At 38.9% G+C, this 21,913-nt stretch overlaps 1 protein-coding gene across 1 annotated transcript in view; it reads left to right on the forward strand.

Moving 5' to 3' along the window:
• The window catches only part of AK9 (adenylate kinase 9), an 80,228-nt gene that overhangs the window by 50,621 nt on the left and 7,694 nt on the right, over positions 1-21,913 (forward strand). Inside the window, exons 30-37 of the mRNA XM_058175012.1 lie at positions 5,488-5,691; positions 6,340-6,558; positions 9,312-9,525; positions 10,379-10,580; positions 14,269-14,415; positions 15,520-15,740; positions 18,651-18,847; positions 20,483-20,652. Coding sequence (XP_058030995.1) covers positions 5,488-5,691; positions 6,340-6,558; positions 9,312-9,525; positions 10,379-10,580; positions 14,269-14,415; positions 15,520-15,740; positions 18,651-18,847; positions 20,483-20,652 — 1,574 coding nt within the window. The remainder of the gene's footprint in view (positions 1-5,487; positions 5,692-6,339; positions 6,559-9,311; positions 9,526-10,378; positions 10,581-14,268; positions 14,416-15,519; positions 15,741-18,650; positions 18,848-20,482; positions 20,653-21,913) is intronic.

The following is a 21,913-nucleotide window of genomic DNA, read 5'->3' on the forward strand; positions in this document are numbered from 1 at the left end:
TTTGCTTGTTTACATTTATATCCCGCCCTTCTCCGAAGACTCAAGGCGGCTTACAGTGTATAAGGCAATAGTCTCATTCTATTTGTATATTTACAAAGTCAACTTATTGCCCCCCCAACAATCTGGGTCCTCATTTTACCTACCTTATAAAGGATGGAAGGCTGAGTCAACCTTGGACCTGGTGGGACTAGAACCTGCAGTAATTGCAGGCAGCTGTGTGACAAAACCATCATCAAATCAGCTGTGTTTTAATAACAGGCTTCTTACAGCCTGAGCCACACCGCGGTACCAGTTATTACTCTTTGAAGATCATTTATGAATTATCCATTCATCCCACAATGGACTAGTCAGTTGTTTAGGGACGTGTATCTGTCAATCTGAAGCATTTTACATTGCCAAAAAGAGGCTTTATTTGTATTTTATGATTACTGTGATCTTTATTTTTTCCCCTTTTCTCTACCCACGACTATACAAAGTTTTAAGTTCAGTCATTGCTACCTTAAGAACAAATTGTACTTAGGAAAGCAATCTGTCATGGGTATGAAAAAAATAAAATAAAATTAGCTCAATGTATTTGTCCAGTGATAAAACTGTACTGGATAAATGTTTCAAGTCAACACATAAATTTTCCCCTTCATTTCAGAATATTTGTTCATGGAATGTTTTTACAGAAGGATTGGGGGGTAGGGTGGAGAGAGAGAGTTTTCTCTGATTTCTCCAACTGCCTACAATCTCCCCTGAAAATTAGGGTTCCATCCAAAATAGTGAAGGAAGTGGCAAAGGAAAAGAAAGGTGGTAGAAGAAAGGAAACATGAATAAAATTCACTTTCCCCACTTCTTTAGATAGAACTCCTGTGGCTGTCAATATTTTCTTTCAACAGACCAAGTCTTTCTATTTACATTCTCTGGAGCTAACCCATGGATACTTGGAGGGATAAATTAGACTACCAAAATTTTACTTTTTATCTTGCTTTAGTCTGATTTTTATTAGGATTCTGATTTGGAGGATTTAGTGTTTCCTCAAGTATTGGGAGGAGAAAAGTTATGCTTCTTTTTCCCCTTGTGCAAAAATCATAATCCAAATTAGGTCATTGTACTTTCTGTGCTCAGCTTGCATCTAGTGTAAATAACACCACAAACACAGATTAAGTTGTCTCTCATGGTAAATTAAATATATGCTACATATTTGACTAAAGAATCAATTACTTGAAAATGTTTTTTTTTTAAAAGATTGATTGTTTTGATATGTACTGTTGTATTGGATTCTCTTTTTTTGGAAATTTTTTTTAATAGAAACCACATACAGTATCCTTTTTGAACAAAATATCGGTCAGGTATATGGTCAAACCCAATTCAATTTTCCACCCTCCTCTTTCATACTTTATCAAATATATTTCCCTTCCCCCTTTTTTAATTTTACTATTTGCATATCTCTAATATAAAGTTCAATCTAACCCTCTGTCCTGAATTTAACCCTTTAATCAGGTCTAGTCCCCCCCCTTTTTTTGCCCCCCTTTATCTCAATCATCGGTATTAAAACCCTATATTCCCATTTACAAATTTCTTTCTTTTCAATCCTTATATCATCAACATCTATAATTCCATTACATTTCTACAAACATTTTTTAAAAGAATTATTATTCTTAATTTTATCAAAAGAAAAACAAAAACAAAGAAAAAAGACAAAATAATACCAGCTAATATTCATTATTTCAAATGATCTCTTATGTATTTACTTCTCATCTTTCTAATATTTCCAAAAGATCTCTTATATATTTAATTCTCATCTCTTTAATATTTCAATCTTAATCTATATTAATTCCCTTCTTGTTTTTCTTTAAAGTTCCTTGCTTTAAAACAATATATCTTATATTTCAATAAATTCTACCTATTTCCATAACTTCAATATCAGTCATTCTTTATCAATGAAAATTTTAAAATTATTGTTCTTGATCTTATAAAAGCGAAGGTAAAAAGGAACAAACATTTCTCTTATTTCAAAAGATTTCATGCTTATACTTATGTATTCTCATCTCTTAGAAGTTTTATTCTTAAACTATTTTGATTCAATTTTTATTCACTTAAAATTCCATGCTTTCTTAGCTTATCCTATATATATCCTATATTCTCATTTTTCCCTCTTTCCCCCATCTTTATATCTCTCTGATAGCCTCTGTATAATCCTTTAAGTTTATATTTTAACATCATAAATTCTTTATTCACTGTCACTGCTAAAAAACAGCTCTAGTTTTGCTAAATTATTATTTTCTGTCCAGTCTTATAATTATTTTTGTATTTCTTGCTTTAAAATCCTTTTTGTGTTTCTCTTGTTTTCAGTTGTTCTCTGTTTCATTCTTTGAAGTTGTAGGTGTTGTTCTTGTGAAGGTCAGACAGCTTGTTGATAGGGACCTCCCTTAAATGCTCACCAATTATCACAGTCATAAAAGGTTTTCAACAATGACCAAATACTTGTAGTTCCTCTTCCGCCTTTAGGTGTCACTTTACAGTCCACAGATCCAATCCACAATTAACAATAGTATCCATTTGTTTCTTTTACTTAGAGCCGCGCCTTATTTTGTTTCAACTTGTTTTTTTTTTCCTTTTCCAGTTTGTCCCATTTAAAAACCATAACTTTAACTTAATAATTTGCTTAGTTCAGATCCATAGAGGGTAGAGGAAGTCGGAGATATTCCATCAAAGTCCAATTTTAAATCCTCAGTTTTTTCCCTTTTTCCATAGTTTATAATCTTTAATTAGTTGTTAAAACTTCCAGATTGTCCAGATTCCACCTTTAATTAAAAGTTCTATTTTTCTCTTTTTATTTGAAGGCTCTAGACTTCAATTTCAAAAGCTGAATTTTGTCAGGTCTTTGGGTACTGTTTCCATTTCTTTATCAATGAAGATTTTAAAATTATTATTCTTAATCTTATAAAAGCGAAGGTAAAAAGGAACAAACATTTCTCTTATTTCAAAAGATTTCATGCTTATACTTATGTATTCTCATCTCTTAGAAGTTTTATTCTTAAACTATTTTGATTCAATTTTTATTCACTTAAAATTCCATGCTTTCTTAGCTTATCCTATATATATCCTATATTCTCATTTTTCCCTCTTTCCCCCATCTTTATATCTCTCTGATAGCCTCTGTATAATCCTTTAAGTTTATATTTTAACATCATAAATTCTTTATTCACTGTCACTGCTAAAAAACAGCTCTAGTTTTGCTAAATTATTATTTTCTGTCCAGTCTTATAATTATTTTTGTATTTCTTGCTTTAAAATCCTTTTTGTGTTTCTCTTGTTTTCAGTTGTTCTCTGTTTCATTCTTTGAAGTTGTAGGTGTTGTTCTTGTGAAGGTCAGACAGCTTGTTGATAGGGACCTCCCTTAAATGCTCACCAATTATCACAGTCATAAAAGGTTTTCAACAATGACCAAATACTTGTAGTTCCTCTTCCGCCTTTAGGTGTCACTTTACAGTCCACAGATCCAATCCACAATTAACAATAGTATCCATTTGTTTCTTTTACTTAGAGCCGCGCCTTATTTTGTTTCAACTTGTTTTTTTTTTCCTTTTCCAGTTTGTCCCATTTAAAAAACATAACTTTAACTTAATAATTTGCTTAGTTCAGATCCATAGAGGGTAGAGGAAGTCGGAGATATTCCATCAAAGTCCAATTTTAAATCCTCAGTTTTTTCCCTTTTTCCCTAGTTTATAATCTTTAATTAGTTGTTAAAAACTTCCAGATTGTACCAGATTCCACCTTTAATTAAAAGTTCTATTTTTCTCTTTTTATTTGAAGGCTCTAGACTTCAATTTCAAAAGCTGAATTTTTGTCAGGTCTTTGGGTACTGTTTCCATTTCTTTTATTCAATTGTATTAACAGTCTTTGTCATTTTAGCCGCTATTCCAAGGTTTTAAAAGTTTGTTGCAAATATCAATTTTAAGATTCCTCACCGTGAGTTGGTGTTCACTCACCCAGCTTCAATATTTTGTCCAATTCACTGCTTCAACCTCCTCCACGATCTTATGTGGCGGTCCCGACTTTGGCAGCTTGTAATGGCTGCAGTCCTCATTGCTGGGTCGAAGGCAAAAAGCCGGTGCTGCAAAGAATTTGGAACTTCCCTGTTCGCTCCGACGGCTCTTTCTTTCTTTGCTGTCCCTGCAGGACAGCTATGGTCCATTACGGACCCCCGTAATGATGGGATTTTCGACAGTCCCCCCGGAACTCCCGGGGTTCGCGTCCATCTCGTCACGAAGCCACACCTTTTTGTATTGGATTCTTGTGTGCTGCCCAGAATGACTTTTTGTGAAATGGGCTGCTGTACAAATTTGATAAATTAATAAATAAATGAAATGAAATGAAATAAACTGTACGTGGCAAAGAATCAGCTTACTTTGGCTTCATCTGTATTAGTAATAATAAGCAAACAAAAATGAGTATGACATCATTCCAAAACTATTTTTATCCAGAGGAGAAAAATCAGATGATTAGTGGGTTGGTCTAGACCCAGATTTCAAAAATTAGAGATGTTGAAGCATAATTCTCTCCTTCCTTCCCCAGGTATTCTTCTATTTACCCCCAATTGTTACCTTTGATTCCCCACCGTCCCCAAATTATATACTTATTAAAAGCAATTTCTCTGATTTTTAGGGATCATCCTTTCTACTTCAACCCCACCACATATTATAACAGAAAAGTCTCACCTGACGCTTTAGATTCTTGAAAGTCTTGAGAGCAGCCCAATGACTCCCAAATTATTATTAAACTATAATATTTAATAATACAGAAGGGGGATTATTAAATATTGAACTATAGGATAACTATATTAACAATGAATGAAGATGAATATACATGTCCTAAGATAATGTTGCAGGATCCAATCTGGGTCGGTTACCGGGACCAGAGGTTTTGTCTTCCGAGCTTTCAGACTCATACTGGAGCCCATTTTAGGGAACTTCTCATACCTTATATAATGGTGACCAACCCAGATTGGATCCTGCTTATTAACATAACATAATAACATAGCTGGAAGGGACCTTGGAGGTCTTCTAGTCCAACCCCCTGCCCAGGCAGGAAACTCTACACCATTTCAGATAAATGGTATTAACAATGCTATATTTAATTGTAATTAAATATCAAGATTAGGGAATAAAATCAAATATACATTTTTGTCCTGGTCTCATGCACATTACTTATTGTATTATAGTGCCCATTGTGCCCAAAAGGGCAAATGTGGATTCTGTCCCTAAAAAAGTTGAGTATCCATGTCCTATGCTGTTCTTCAGCATATTGTTTGGCATCAACATCTGTACATAAACTCAAAATGAATTCAATCATATGGCAATTAAATTTCACTGGCTCTTGAGTTCCGTATCTATCAATATTGTAGTATTTCAGCAAACTATTGTTGCTGCTGTTGATTTGACAACACTTATTTCTTGGAAGTCTTCAAAAATCATTGTACAGCAACATGCTTAATTTTAGAATGAGGCGAGGAAGCTTGAGGCTGAAGGTGAAGAAGAAGATGAAGAAGAAGAAGAAGATATTGAAGCTATTCTGGAAGATGAGTTTCCGAAAGAAGAGGAAGAGGAAGAGGACGAAGAGCAAGAGTCTGAAGCTATTGAGCGCTTAAAGATTGAGATTGCAGAGAGATATGAAGCAGATACTGCAAATGTGCAAACTGTGCAGGTATTTTCAGCATATCCAATTTATCTCTATTCTGTTTTAACATTTGCCTAAACAGTTTAGAAATTTGCATAACTTAGATGCCTCAGAAGAATTGGTCAGTAATATGTTACTTTGGAACATCAATATATGGTAGCTGTCCAGCAAAGCAAAGGAAATTAATTAAAATTTGGGTTTTCTCACAGGGAGCTTCTGTTAAAAGCATTTGTGAACAATCTTAGGCCTCTCCTTAATCCAGTGAGGAATTCAGGGAGTCAGTCCATTCATCAGTTACTCTTTTGTTGACATGTTCATGGCGGACTGAAGACTTGTCTTCAGTCCACTATGAATATTCTAATGAATCTTAAAAAACAGTGAATATAACTGTACATACTTAAGTTGAATAACAATATTAAACCAATTGAAAATGCGGATTATCAATAATTTATTAATTCTATGTATTACGTGCCACTAGTGGATTTTGCAGAGGTATCCTTTTAATACCTTTGCCATCTGCTATTCTTCTGAAAAGTAGTTTGCCAATTCCATAATTCTAGTTAACATGTGATATGCCTACAGTGGTGATTTAGTTGTTGAGGCTTTATGAAAGGTACTTATTTAAAATAGCTCTTAACCATATTTTTAAATTTCTTTCCTATTTTTTGTTCCCAGGAAGAATTTGAAAAATTACTCATACCTCTAATAACTCTCCCTTGCAAAAGAAAGTCTCACATTGTGCGCTACCAATTGTTGAAAAAGCTAAAAGACGTTGTAGAAAATCGTGAGAGCATTTTTGAGAAATGTTATCCACTAAGTTTTTCACTTGCACGGAAAATGATTGTTCTCTCTTATAAACATCCAAGCAATTTTGGCCAATGGGATCCTGTCAAGGTAACCAAAGAGTCAGGTTGCTGGCTTTCTAAAACTATCTCTCAATTCAATATACCTTTTATTATTCATAATTATAAGCAAGGATGTATCATCATGGGTTACATTCATAAAATGTTAATTAGTAAAACAAAGTTTATCATAAAAATGAATCAACAAATGGGGCTTCAAGTCCATTTTGGATGTATAGAAACGCATCGCCCCTTTTTCCTTGCTTTTCCAGCTACTTATCAACAAAGTGCCTCCTGCTACTGACCATTAGTTACTTTCTTTTCTATAGTAAGAGATCTAGGAAGCCAGTTCTGTGTTCTACTTGTCACCACAGAATCCCTATCAGAACATTGGCAGAGGAGATGCTCATGTCATGTCTTGCAACTGGTAGGAGAAAAACTCTTAAGAAATACAATGCAAAGATTTTTGGGTTACAGATATGTTCTTCTCAGGTTGCAGTTCTGCCTATTGGCTAAGGAAATAGGTGCAAGTTTCTAATTGGTTCTTTGTTTGTGCCCGATTCTGATTGTTCATTTTGGTGGAGAGACCAGCCCTCACCAATCTGTGCCAGTTGGAAACCAGCTCAGCTAAACACCAATCAAAAGTTGGGGTAGATTTTTAAGAATCATGTGTTGAGAAGTGCTCTTTTGCGGGTCTGGAAAAAATATTCCTATAAATTAGAATACAAGATTCCTATATGGGCGAGCCCTAGACATGCAATAGAGAATATAAATATAGAACAGAAACAGGAAATGATTACTTATAAAGAACTTTTGTATGCTGAAGGAGGTAGATTGCAATTAAAATCATTACAGGTATTAAATGAAGAAGGGAGGAATTATACTTGGTTTCAATATGGGCAAATAAGTGCTAGATGGAAAGAAGATCAAAAAATTGGTATAATGCAAAGGGAGGAAAATTTAATAAAGCAAATTAGAAATCAGACCCAGGAGCATATAAAGAGATTGTATAATGTGTTGCTTGAAATAGATTCGGAAAAGGATTTGGTAAAGGATTGTATGATAAAATGGGCACAGAATATTCAGGAACCAATAATGTTGGAAACATGGGAGAAAATTTGGGTTAGAAATGTTAAGTTTACACAAGCACAGAATTTAAGGGAAAATTTTTATAAGATGTTTTATAGATGGCACTTAGATCCCAAAAAATTATCATGTATGTATCCTAATATCCAAGCGAAATGTTGGAGGTGTGATTGTGATGATGCTACATATTTTCATATTTGGTGGACTTGCAAGAAAATTAAGGTCTTTTGGATAAGAATTTGGTGGATTATTCAAAATGTACTGAAGAAGAAGATAAAGTTCCTGCCACAATTTTTCCTTTTGGGAATTATAACGGATTGTACAGGGATTGAGACTAAATTGATTCTGAATTTAATAACAGCAGCAAGACTGTTGATTGGACAATACTGGAAGAAGAAGAGATACCTACAATAGAAGAATGGATATTGAAAGTTATTAATTTGGCTGAGATGGCTAAAATCTCAGCGTTTTAAAAGACAATACGCAGGAAAGATATTTAATTGAATGGAAAAATGGATTGATTATCTACAAAACAGATATCAGATTAAGAAATATCAGATTGCCTTTGAATAATTAGAAAGTTATTTTATGTAATGGGGAGGGGGTTGGGAGATGAAAAGCTTTGGATGTGGTTATTTGGATTGGAAGGGAAAATTTTATTCTATGTTTGGTTTATGTATAACAATACCTTGTGATTGACCCGGGAAGCCGGGGGGGGGAGGGAGGGGGGGAGGGGTTGTTGTTGTTGTTTTTTGGGAGGGAGGGGGAAAAAAGGGGGAAAATGTTTTTGTTTTTTAAAACTCTTTCAATAAAAAATAAAATAGAAAAGTTGGGGTAGATAGCTATAAAGATAGGAGCTTAGTCAGTCCCTGTTCAGTTGCCAGTGGTCTGCAGAATAGACTTCTTAAACTATGAAAATACTATCCACAATTTTATTTTTTATTTACTTATTCACCATGTTTATATAGTTGCCCATCTCAAAAAAGATAGCATACCATAACAACCCATAGATTAACAATTTAAAAATTGATATTATAATTTTAAAAGACAAGGAAAGCATGGCTGATATTAATAACTGTGGAAATAACTCACCATTCCCTGGGGGCTCCAAGCCTGATAACATAGCCATGTCTTGATGGACTTGCATAAGTTAAACAGGGATGGAGCCTGCCAGGAGAAAAAAGAGAAAAGTTCCACAATGTATTTTGCTAATATCAAATCATTCTGGCAACAGCCAAAGATTGCCTTCAACTCAAGGTTCCAGGAGCCTTTGATGTGAAATTTGTCTCAAGGGAAAATCTTGGGCTGATAGAGGCTCCCAAACTTGAAACATTTTAATTTTAGATAGCTTCTTTGTTTTTCTTTTAGGTATACTTCCAAAAGACCTAGATAGGACTATGTCTGTAGTAATGATTCTTAAATGCAGCTTTAATAGTAATGTAGTAATGATTCTTTAATGCAGTTTTTCAGCAAGTATTGGTACTAGCATAAATTATTTAAATTGCAGGATGAAGAAGCTTAGCTTCCTTCTCAGAAATAAAAGATTACTATTTGTCAAAATCTATTTAACATAATAAAAAAGTATTATGTAAGTTACAAATAATACAGTGTTTATTTATTAATTAAATTTTATCGACCATCCGAATTGGCTGTTCAACTCCAAAGGGCTCTGTAATTTTAATGTAATTTTGGACATCAATAATTTTGTATTTATTGCAGCTAAGTGAAGGAGATGCAATCAAGCCCTTCCGAAATGATGACACACCGAGTTTTCCAGTTATTCATCGAAACTGTATATATTTCTTTACAAATAAAGAAAATAGAGAAAAATTTATGAAAAATCCCCTCAAATATCTCCGCCAGCCTAAACCTAAACCAACTGTACCAGTTAAAATTGCCATTGTTGGGCCTCCACGCTCTGGCAAGACAACAGGTAGGTTTCTAATTCAACTGTGAGAATATTGGTGTTTGTGTTTGCTTGGTTTTTTTTTTATTGTGGGGAAGCAAAACAAAACACAATCCACCTCCTCATGGTTCAGAACCATGCAACTAAAATTCAGTCATTATATCGTCAAACTTTGGTGGCAGAACTGCAAGCTGCTTTTTGAAGCTTGGAGGATTTTTAAGGGTGGAAATGAGAAAGATTTTTCCCCTTGCCCACTCTTAAAAAAACAGGATCAGTCCCATCCTTTTCAGTAATATCAATATCGTTCTAATATTGTCACCTGCAGCCTTTTAATCCCCCAATCCTGGAAATTTACACATCCCCATTATATAAAGTATGGGTTTCTTTGTACTTTTTAAATTTTTTAACATTTTTTAAAAAAAATAAATTTAAATTTACATTAAATTTAAATTAAACTAAATTAATCAATTCATTACAATTTAAATTAAAAACATTTTTTCATGTGAGGTATATATCCTTTCAGAAATTAAGGCATAATATACTGCTGTAAGACATAATGTAAAATAACTGTAATATAACCAAAGGGAGAGATGCACACGTAGCTGCTGATATGAATGTTTTTATGTAATTGGTCCTGCAGGGAACCATGGGCAAAGCTGTTTTTTTATTAATAAACTGCTATTCTTGTTTAATCAAGTGATGGTAATTAAACTTTAAAAATAACTTGGACTATTTATTTCTTCCCATCAATGTTAGTCACTGTATTAGTTTTTATTTTAACTGTCTCTGTTGATCATAATTGTTCATTCTTTAGAATACAATCAGTATGCTTCACTGATATAATGAAAAATGTATTAAGAATTGGCAACATGTTTTGCAGTTGCCAAAAAATTTGCAGAAACATATGGATTATTACGCCTTTCCATGGGAGATGCTATCCGTTCAATATTAAACAATCAGTCAGGAAGTGAATTGGCCCTTGTGCTAAAGTGGCATCTTCACAAAGGACTGACTGCACCTGATGAACTTGCCCTAAGGGCCTTAGATATTGCCTTGATGGATACTGTGTGTAACACTTCAGGGTGAGCAATTTCTATTTCAGGTATTGCATTATTTCTGTAGGGTTTAGCAAAATAGTAAGAAGCTTTTTCCAGTCTATGCCACAGACTATTGTGGATTGTCTACCACATAATTCTAATAATTCTCATAGCAGTTTACTATTGGAAAATCACATCTCTGTATTTCAAAACAAAACAAAAAAAGAGTGATACAGCTTCTTAAAGCATTGCTATAATCATAATTCTTTTTTACTTCTTTTTTACTAAGAACTCAGTGGATTTATTTATTCATGGATTCTAAAATATATATAGGACAACGGATAACTCAGTATTTGCTAGTTTTAAAATACTATATCAAATATTTATACATATAAACGCACGGTCCGTGGCCAATAAGGCCCCCCTAATACATGATCTGATACAGGGGGGTGCCACGGATATTATAGGCGTTACGGAGACCTGGTTGGGCACTGAAGGGGGTGTGCCCCTGGTCGAGATGTGCCCACCGGGTTTCCGTGCATTCCATCAGCCGAGGGCCCAGGGTAGGGGTGGAGGGGTGGCGGTTGCTATTAAAGAGAGTCTAGAGCCGAGGGAGACCACTGTACCTCAGATTGCCGGGTGTGAATCCCTCTTTGTGAGGTGGGGTCATAGATGTCAGATGGGCTTGCTGGTCGCGTACCTGGCTCCTTGCTGCGTGACAGCTGCCCTGCCCAAGCTCCTGGAGGTGCTTGCCGGGGTGGCAGTGGAGACCCCCAGACTTTTAGTCATGGGGGACTTTAACTTGCCATCTGCCGGCTCGTCATCGACGGTAGCTCGGGAGTTCCTGGCCTCCATGACGGCCTTGGACCTGACTCAAGTAGTGGATGGCCCCACTCACATCGGGGGAGGCACACTGGACCTGATTTTTGTCTCTGGTCAGTGGTTGAGAGATCTGGACTTAAAGGAAATAGTCACTGAACCTTTGTCATGGTCAGATCACTCTCTTCTTCGCCTGGACTTTCTGACCGCTACCCAACACCGCAGGGAGACGGAACCATTACGGTGGTACCGTCCCAGGCGCCTGATGGACCCAGAGAGGTTTCGGACGGAGCTTGGGCCACTTCCTGAGGGTCTGGCTCACGGCACGGCAGAGGAACTAGCTGCAGCCTGGGAGCGGGCTGCGGCTGGGGCTTTAGACCGTGTCGTGCCTTTGCGACCTCTGACCCGGCGCAGATCCCAACCGGCTCCTTGGTTCTCCGAGGGCTGAGGGGATGAAACGCCGGAGAAGATGCCTAGAGAGTTCCTGGAGGTCCAGCCGTTCAGAGGCTGATCGGACACTAGTTAGATCCTATACCAGGACCTACCTAGTGGCACTGAGGAAGCGAGGCGTTCCTCGCCTCCTCCCTCATTCGTCGGCAGATAACCGCCCAGCTGCCCTGTTTGGGTGACCCGCTCCCTCCTTCACCAGGGGAGCGGGATGACCCGTTGAGGGGCGTGCTGAGGAGTTTAACGGTTATCTATACGATAAAATCGTTCAGCTTAGGGACGGTCTGGACCAAAATTGTGGCGATTCAGATGGGGTATCTGAGGCGGTCTTGGTGATGTTGTGTGGGATGAGTTTGACCCTGTGACTCCGAGGACATGGACAGGTTGCTGGGTAGATTGAATGCCACCACGTGTTTACTGGACCCGTGCCCCTCCTGGCTGGTGCTGGCCACTCAGGAGGTGACACGAGGCTGGCTCAGGGGATTACGAGTGCTTCCTTGTTGGAGGAGTCTTTCCGGCCGCCTTGAAAGAGGCGGTGGTGAGGCCCTCCTCAAGAAGCCTTCCTGGACCCGGCTGTTTTAGGTAATTATCGTCCGGTCTCCAACCTTCGCCCGGCGAAGGTTGTAGAAATATGGTGGCATATCAGTTTCCCCTGCACCTGGAGGAAACTGTCTATCTGGACCCGTTCAGTCCGGCTTCCGACCGGTTACAGCACTGAGGCGGCTTTGGTCGCGTTGGTGGATGATCTCTGGAGGGCCAGGGATAGGGGTTATTCCTCTGCCCTGGTCCTATTAGACCTCTCAGCGGCTTTTGATACCATCGACCATGGTATCCTGCTGCGCCGGTTGGAGGGGTTGGGAGTGGGAGGCACCGTTTATCGGTGGTTCTCCTCCTATCTCTCCGACCGGTCGCAGACGGTGTTGACGGGGGGGCAGAGGTCGGCCCCCCGGCGCCTCACCTGGGGGGGGGCGCCGGGGGCGGTTCTCTCGCCCCCTCTGTTCAACATCTATATGAAGCCGCTGGGGGGGGTCATCAGTGGCTTGTGTGAGCTCCCAGCTGTACGCTGATGACACCCAGCTGTACTTTTCCACACCGGGCCACCCCAATGAAGCTATCGAAGTGCTGTCCCGGTGTCTGGAAGCCGTACGGGTCTGGATGGGGAGAAACAGGCTCAAGCTCAATCCCTCCAAGACGGAGTGGCTGTGGATGCCGGCATCCCGGTACAGTCAGCTGAGTCCGCGGCTGACTGTCGGGAGCGAGTCATTGGCCCCGATGGAAGGGGTGCGTAATTTGGGCGTTCTCCTGGATGCACGGCTGTCTTTTGAAGATCATTTGACGGCCATCTCCAGGAGAGCTTTCCACCAGGTTCACCTGGTGCGCCAGTTGCGCCCCTTTCTAGACCGGGATGCCTTGTGCACAGTCACTCACGCCCTTGTGACGTCTCGTCTGGACTACTGCAATGCTCTCTACATGGGGCTCCCCTTGAAGGGCATCCGGAGGCTGCAGTTGGTCCAGAATGCAGCTGCGGGTGATAGAGGAGCCTCGTGGCTCCCGGTGACACCTATCCTGCGCAGGCTGCACTGGCTACCTGTGGCCTTCGGGTGCGCTTCAGGGTGTTGGTGAACGTCTTTAAAGCGCTCCATGGCATAGGGCCGGGTTACTTACGGGACCGCCTGCTGCTACCGAATACCTCTCACCGACCCGTGCGCTCTCACAGAGAGGGACTCCTCAGGGTGCCGTCGGCGCGACAGTGTCGTCTGGCGGCACCCAGGGGGAGGGCCTTCTCTGTGGGGGCTCCGCCCTCTGGAGCAGGCTCCCCAGGACTTCGTCAACTTCCGGACCTCCGAACCTTTCGCCGCGAGCTCAAAACTTACTTATTTATCTGCGCTGGACTGGGTTAGTTTTTTAAGTTATGGGTTTTTAATGGTGATTTTATAGTTTAGGGTTTTATATCGGTCGTTTGACCGTTTTTAGTTTTAAATTGGCCGGTTAAATATTTCATTTTAAATGTAATTTAAATTTATTGTTTTAATTGTTTAAATTGTTTAAATTTATTGTGTACCTATGTGTTTTAATAAGGCTGTACACCGCCCTGAGTCCTTCGGGAGAAGGGCGGTCTAGAAATCTAATTAATAAATAAATAAAATAAATAAATATATATGTTGTACAGTACATACACACATATTCAAACGTACATACCGGTACATACATATAAAACGACTGATTGTAAGTTTCAGAATTCTTTTAAGTCTACCTCCCTCCCTCCCTCCCTCCCTCCCTCTCTTTCTCACACACACACTCCCTCCCTCCCTCTCTCTCTCTTTCTGTAAATATATATTTTTGTTATTGTTTCCTTCTGGTTTGTGTTCTCTACCTTGTTAGCAGCGTTCAGGAATTACAGGAACTCTTACTGTTGCAAAATAAATCTGAACTCAGATCTGAATTCTATTCATTTTATCTCTCATAGAGTTGTTATTGATGGATACCCAGTTACAAGAAAACAGGTGGACCTCTTGGAAGAAATGAAAATAATTCCAATAAAAATCTTTGAGTTAGATATTGATATAAAGGAGGTTTTAAGAAGAGCACTTCAGGATAAACAAAGTCCTAACAGGTAGCAATGCCAGGGACATGAATAACACCCATAAACTGATTCTATTAGTAAAAGTAAAACTTTTTTTTAGACTGACATTACAGTGTTTTTCTAAAAATAATAAAATAACATGTGAACAACAAACCATATCAAAATTGGCACTTTTAGTTCCATTATTGTGGACAGAACATAGAATGGTCAATAACTAACTATATGTGCTCCTTAAATGTTATTTCAATTGTCTACCTTTGTGCCTCATGATATATTTACAGGATACATGCATATCGTTAGTATTTGTCCGTACAATAATATATACCAATATAACAACCAAAAGAACAAAAAATTCTGTGGCAGCTTCAGAATAACTTTATTGTGGCATAAATTTTCATAGCAATAAATCTTCAGTACCCTGATTTAGAAGTATTTACGTTCCATGAAAGAGGACTATAAACAGGTCACATGGTAAAGGGTTTTTTATATATAATAAGTGAACGGTATTTAAAACTAATTCAATAACTAATAACAACATGGGTAACTTTTTGGTTGTCACTCTAAAAATATCAGCTGAGAAAGACAGTTCTATGTGAAACAGTGACATAATCAGAAGGTATGATATGGCATTTTTCATCCAATGTTTATTTTTTTCCAGGGGTGGTAGTGGTGGTGGTAGTGAATTATATTTTTTAAAATCCAAAAACATTTGTTTAAAAAAAAGCATTTCATTGTATGGTGTTTTTTTTTTTCATTTTGCCTCCAAAATCAGTTAGGAATTGAGCCATTGAAATTGTTTACTGAATTCTGGCAGCAGAATCTCAAGGAGTTATGGAGTTTGGGAGCTACATACAATCCTTGCATCATAATGGAAGAGTTTCTGTGGATAACCCCCACCCCCACCCAACCCAAAATAATATCTTGGACTTCTGAAGAGCTTTCCAGAAAAAAATTGAAGGGGTGGGGAGGTGGCAGGGAGGAAGCATAGTGATGAGAACACTAAGTAAAAGAGGAAATCATGTTATGCTCATTACCACTATTACTGCAACAGTCAATATAACCTACAACCGAACAATTTTTAGGAGGCCAAACTTTGAAGTTTTGCACTAATATTTCTTCAAATTGTTTTCTCAGACCTCCCTACCCACTGCATGACAGCTCTCACATCATTTCCCTCAAGAATTCCTGTTACAAAGTACAAACTGAAGAAATCAGGCCATTCTATGAGGAAGAGCACCAGAACTGGTATGTACTTGATGGCTCTCACAGCAAATGGTGGATCTGGAACAAAATCCTACAGGAAACTCAAGCAGTTACTAAACAAATCCAGTTATACCTGGAAAGAATACGGCAAGGTAAGCTGAAAGTCTTGTTTTAAATGAATAATCGTTTGTCAAGGAAATTAGTGTTCAAATCTACAATATTATACTTGAACTTGAATTCATCTTAAAATAAAAATCAAGGTATCAGAAATTTAAAAAGAGAATTAGTTTAAAGAAACTCATGATACGTCCAGATGCTATTTGTCAAAATAATCCAAATCCATCTAGTACAGTATTGGTTTTATAACTACAAAACCAATTCTGTCTCTGTCTTCTATCATACATACACATATACATATATATAGGTCTTTGGTTATTCGGGTTTTCTCCCGCGTAAAATTGAAAGTGTCTTGGCGATGTTTCGACGAAGTCTCATTCGTCACCTTCAGGCTTCAGCTTCGTGCTTCTGGGAGCAATGTGTGATTGCAGCTGTTTCTTCCTTTTTAACTGCTAGTGGGGGTTTGAACTGATTGGGTGGGACCTTGGCTGTGCTCTGATTGGATGGGGTTTTTTTTTGTGCTCTGACTGGCTGGAGGTGTGTCCTGTTTGGGTGGGGGCTTGGTTGTGCTCAGATTAGTCTGAGTTGCAGGGGGATTTGAGCTGGTGAGCTGCACTGCTGCTGTTTGGCTTCGTGTTCGTGGTCATGCTACATCTTCATAATGGGTGTCAGTCTGCTGCATGTATGGATTGGAGGGGTTTGAAATGGCTAATGTTGCAGCTGCGGTCTGGCTTTACTCAGTCAAAAAAGAGGAACCAACTTCTTCCCTGGTCCAACACCTTAAAGCCACAGGACACGATATTGACTTTAAAAAGACCAGAACTATCGCCAAAACTGAACACTTTAACAACAGAATAATCAGAGAAGCCATTGAGATAGAAAAACGCCCACACAGCATGAACAAACGAGATGATACCTTCCGCCTACCAGCCATTTGGAAACCCGCCCTTATTGACAAACAAATCCCTAACATGAGGAATGACACCAGACCCACACTCACGAGGTCCACACAGGATGTCACCACCACACATCCATCCAGAAAGCAGACCCAAACCCACACTGATCAGGAAGCACGACCAAGGACCAGAAGCCAGACCGCAGCTGCAACATTAGCCATTTCAAACCCCTCCAATCCATACATGCAGCGGACTGACACCCATTATGAAGATGTAGCACGACCACGACCACGAAGCCAAACAGCAGCAGTGCAGCTCACCAGCTCAAATCCCCCTGCAACTCAGACTAATCTGAGCACAACCAAGCCACCCAAACAGGACACACCTCCAGCCAGTCAGAGCACAAAAAAAAACCCATCCAATCAGAGCACAGCCAAGCTCCCACCCAATCAGTTCAAACCCCCTCTAGCAGTTAAAAAGGAAGAAACAGCTGCAATCACACATTGCTCCCAGAAGCACGAAGCTGAAGCCTGAAGATGACGAATGAGATTTCGTCGAAACGTCGCCAAGACACTTCCAATTTTACACGGGAGAAAACCCGAATAACCAAAGACCTACATACAAACACCCGTGAAAACCTCAGAAAACATACATATATATTCATACATATATACATCACACACACACATACATATATGAGATTCTTCCTTCTGTCCTTTATGTGTGCAATTCATGTAGCAATAGGAAGTCATATATTTTTATATGACATTGTTATCATTAAACATGTCTTTATTTTCTACCCTATAGGCAGGAAAATGGAATTAAAAGCTCAAACTTCTTACTATTTGAATTATATCTGATTAATTACTAATAGTTATTAATGTTATGTTAATTTGAAGGTGAAGTGGTATTTTCAATTTCTAAAATTGAAAATTTTATATGGAATAATGTATAAAAAGATACTAGTTCTTTGCCCACTGCACAGTTGAAGTAGTCTCCACCCACTCTTAAATTGACCATTAAATGGCATGAGACTTGCTATACCCATTTCCAATCCTTATTCCACCTCTTATCTTCTCTGTTCCTATTCGCTGCAAGTCACCAATTTCTTTGCAAGATAATGGATGAGTAAGCCTAACAGATTTTGTGCACCCTGAGATTGCCCTTGAGTGGTATGGGAGTGGGAAAGTACTTTTAACACCATCAAGAACAGCTTAAGTTTGTTTCATTCATGTGAAGAGGATGAGATGAAACCAATGTCACAGGGTCACAGCACAATATAGATGTTAGTGGGGAATCTTTGTTAAAGGCAAATGTTGAACAACTAAACTTTCCTGCATCTTGAGGCCCTGCGCTCAGTCACTCATGCCCTAGTCATCTTGCCCTTGGACTTCTGCAATGCAGTCTACATTGGGTTACTCTTGAAGAGCATTTAGAAACTACATCCAATACAAAATGCAGCATTGCAAACAGTTTTGGGGACCTCATGTGACACCTCTGTTGCGCAAACTGCATTGGTTACCCATCTGCTTCTGGATGCAATTCAACTTGGGTCCAGGCTTCCTGAGGAACCACCTCATCCCTATGAGATTGCCTATTTACTCACTGCAGTAGAAGGGGCATGCTGCAGACCCTGTCAGTCAAGGGATTCTGACTGTGGGGTCTAGGAGACAAGCCTTTTCTGCCATGGCTCCTGCCCTCTGGAGCAACGTGTCCCTTGAGGTGAGAATCGCCTCCACCCTCGTCTTCTGAAAGAGCATGAAAATCTGTCTCTGTCAACTGGCTTGGGGTGTCCCATTACGGAAGTGACTTGTAGATTAGATAAGATTCCATCTCCAACCTGTTTAGGCATTGGATCTTTTACCTAATTTGTTGTTAATGATGATGTTTTAATTTTAATGCTTCATGTTTTACTACCACATTTCTAACTTTTTCATTGTCCAAATTGTTATTTATGATGCGGTAAAAGTCACTTGATAGTGAGATGGGTGGCTTATAAATGTAATAAATAAAATAAGATAGTAGTGTAGTGTATTCAATTGTTAACAGGAAAAGCCGCCAGTATTGCTGATATGTGTATCACGCCAAATGAGTTGCTCTCTCGGCTGGGAGAGTTTGGGCAATATTGTCCAGTGAGCCTTGCGGAAAGAGAAGAACTTATTGATTGCTCCGATTCTCCTTCTCTGAAGTTTGCTGCAGAATTTCGAGGACATTACTACAAAATGGCTGGACAGAAGGAGTTAGATGTAAGTATTATAATATTAATTAGCAAAACAAATGCTGATGCAAAGAGTTGTGAGAGATTGTAGGGCTTGTTAGGCGTATACAAATTGAAATTTACCTGCACTGTGGTGGGGCAAGAGACCCTCGTAGAGAAAGAGGTAGGAGTAGAGTAGGGCAGCAAGAAAGAGGTAGGGGTAGCAAGAGGCAGGGGTAGCAAGGGGTAGGGATAGCAAGGTAGCAAGGGGTAGGGGTAGCAAGAAGGAGGTAGGGGTAGGGTAGACTAGCAAGTGAGAGCAAGCACTGGACTCTCCAAAGATGTAGAGAACCTTCTGAAGATATTCTTCCCAATCTCTTGACCATTTGGGGAAGAGTTTGGAGACAAAAACAAATTCTTGGAGCTCAAACTCTGCTGTTGTGGCTTATACCAAAACTGGTGGGGGAGTTTCAGCACACATGGCATACACAATAAAGTGAATGGGGAAGCCTATGGTTTCTCAGCACCCACCCAGCATTCTGAGTTACCCAGCACCCATCCAGCATTCTTAGGCAAATTACTGTCCCTTAAGCCCAGTGTTCAGTTCTTTGTATGATATTGCAACTTGTTGGATATTGTGTTTTTAAATTGGCTGTTAACCGCCCTGAGTCCTTCGGGAGAAGGGGGGGATACAAATATGATTAATAAAATAAATAAAATAAATAAATGTCTTGGGATGTTGTTTGAATGCTCAGGTTTAATATTATACATAAAGGTTATACATAATGCTTATTTGCTCAGTTGTGCTGTTCTTTTTTTTCCCTGAGCTTTAAGAATACAATGCTGTTAATTAAAATGTAGTAGCAGTTATATTTTAAGATGTATTTTCATTTTGTTTAGACTAAATAAAAGCAGTAAATTAAATAATTTCTGGGACAGTGATAATTAAGTACTTTCTTTTGCATTCAGGTAGTCCTTGACTTACAACCATCTGTTTAGTGAGCAAAGTTACAATGCCATTGAAAAAAGTGACTTATGACTGTTCCCCACCACTTACGACAGTTGCAATATCCCCATGGACATGTGGTCAAAATTTGGATCTTGGCAACTTGTTCATATTTATGACTGTTGCAGTGTCCTGAAATCATGTGATCACCTTTTGCAACCTTCTCACAAGCAAACTAACTGAGGAAGCCAGATTCATTTAACAACCGTATTACTAATTTAACTACTGCAGTGATTCACTTAACCACTCTGGCAAGAAAGGTCATAAAATGGGACAAATCTCACTTAACCATTGTCTGGCTTAGCAACAGAAATCTGGGGCTTAATTGTGATTGTAAGTCGAGGAGTACCTGTAGCCTGGCCCCTATCTATACCACCTCCCTGTCCTTAAAGCTTCCTTTCAGAATGATTATGCTGTCTTTGTTGTACATTTTGGTACCGTTAATTCTTGAATCCTTCCCTCCCTTTTCATAATTTGATCTTAGCTTCTTAAATTATTACTGCATTATATTGTTGTTCTATAGAGCACTTATCAAAGGGCTGATGATAAATGTTCTGTAGTACTAAGTAGACAGTAGTTAAAAAAGAAACATCCATTTTTTTCATAGATTCATACAGTATTTTGTTTCTTATCTTAAAGTATGTTTCTTCTTGTGAAATAATATTTCTTTCAATGCAGAAATTTCTGAAAACTCCGGAATTATATGTTCCTCCATTAGCACCTTATCCTCTTCCTTTACTAAATGATTTACCCAAAAGGTTGACTATTGCAGATGTAAAAGCTTTATTTCCTATGCAAGCTGAACTGCAAGGCTTCTGCCCAGTTACTTATCTTGATGGAAAGAAAAGGTAAACACTCACATTTTCATTTCCATTAACTGTAATGTCAAAAAACAATGCTTTGAAATATTTTTATAAAATTTATACTCAATGCCATTAACTGGACTGTCAGTATTTTACAATAATGAAGAGAATCAACTTGAAACAAAAATAACTAGAACTAAAATATCCAAGGCAAACCTAGGACAGACTATAAAACTGTAAATAGCTTAAAAAATTAAATGATAAAACGCTTTATGAAGCAACTGAAGCCTTCTCTTTTGCAATTTTTATGAGCCATTTTCTTAATCTTGCACTGAAGGAATTTTTTTTAAAGAAATGTTAAGTATTTGTATGTCTCATCTATATATATAAAAGCAAAATACCACTCACATATCATCACAAAATCTCCAAAACCATAAAGCCTACAAATTTGAAATTTGCCATGTATGTTCCTCTTGGCTTCTAGGTGCTCACTAAGAAAGGATTTTTTGAAATGACCATCAGAGCATTAGTATTTCCTATATTATGATTAACATGCTCTGATGCTAAGGAGCTCTACTTCCCCTCCCCACCTGAAATGAAATGTGTTCCAAATGCAAAATATAAGCAGAGGAGAAGAGTTGTTCTGTCTCCGTCCTCACTTTGGAGTAACGAGCTGGCCTACAGCCAGTGGGTTCATGGCTCCTATCAGTCCTGGCCGAGAAAACACAGCTGCCTGCCAAAAAGTTCAAACAGATTAAGACTTCAGCTCACTTTGACTCAGTTCAGCTAATTTGCTTCCCGTGGAACTGAAAGCAGTCCCAAAGCTCCTTATATATCCTGTGATGACGCCGCCTCTCTGATCTTCTGAAGCGCGGGTCGATCCAGCCTTGATTAGTATGATTATCAGCTGCGTCTGAAGGCGTAGCCTGAGGAAGGGAGGAATCAGGGGATGTCAGCCTCATTACGTCCTCCGACTGGCCTGGTTCTGGCTCCTGGAGCCGGGCCAAAGGAATCGGTGCTTCTGAGGTAAGCCTTACCGGCCCTTCCCCCTCACTCTCGGAGTCACTTTCAGGCATGGGGCCAGGTTCGGGGGCTGGAGCCAGAACAGGAGTTTCAGTTTCAGTTTTACTTTCACAGCAGCATTTTTTTATTACAGAGCAGTTAAGCTAAACCACGGCCAGGCTCCTTCCTGTCTCCTCCTTCCTCACAAAGCAAATACTGTTTCAGTTTCCAAACAGCCCTCTGATGCTAAGGTGTTCTACTCCCCCTTCCCACCTGAAAAGAAATCTGTTCCAAATGCAAAACA

The sequence above is a fragment of the Ahaetulla prasina genome, chromosome 1, assembly GCF_028640845.1.
Source record: "Ahaetulla prasina isolate Xishuangbanna chromosome 1, ASM2864084v1, whole genome shotgun sequence".
In the NCBI taxonomy this organism is placed as follows: Eukaryota; Metazoa; Chordata; class Lepidosauria; order Squamata; family Colubridae; genus Ahaetulla; species Ahaetulla prasina.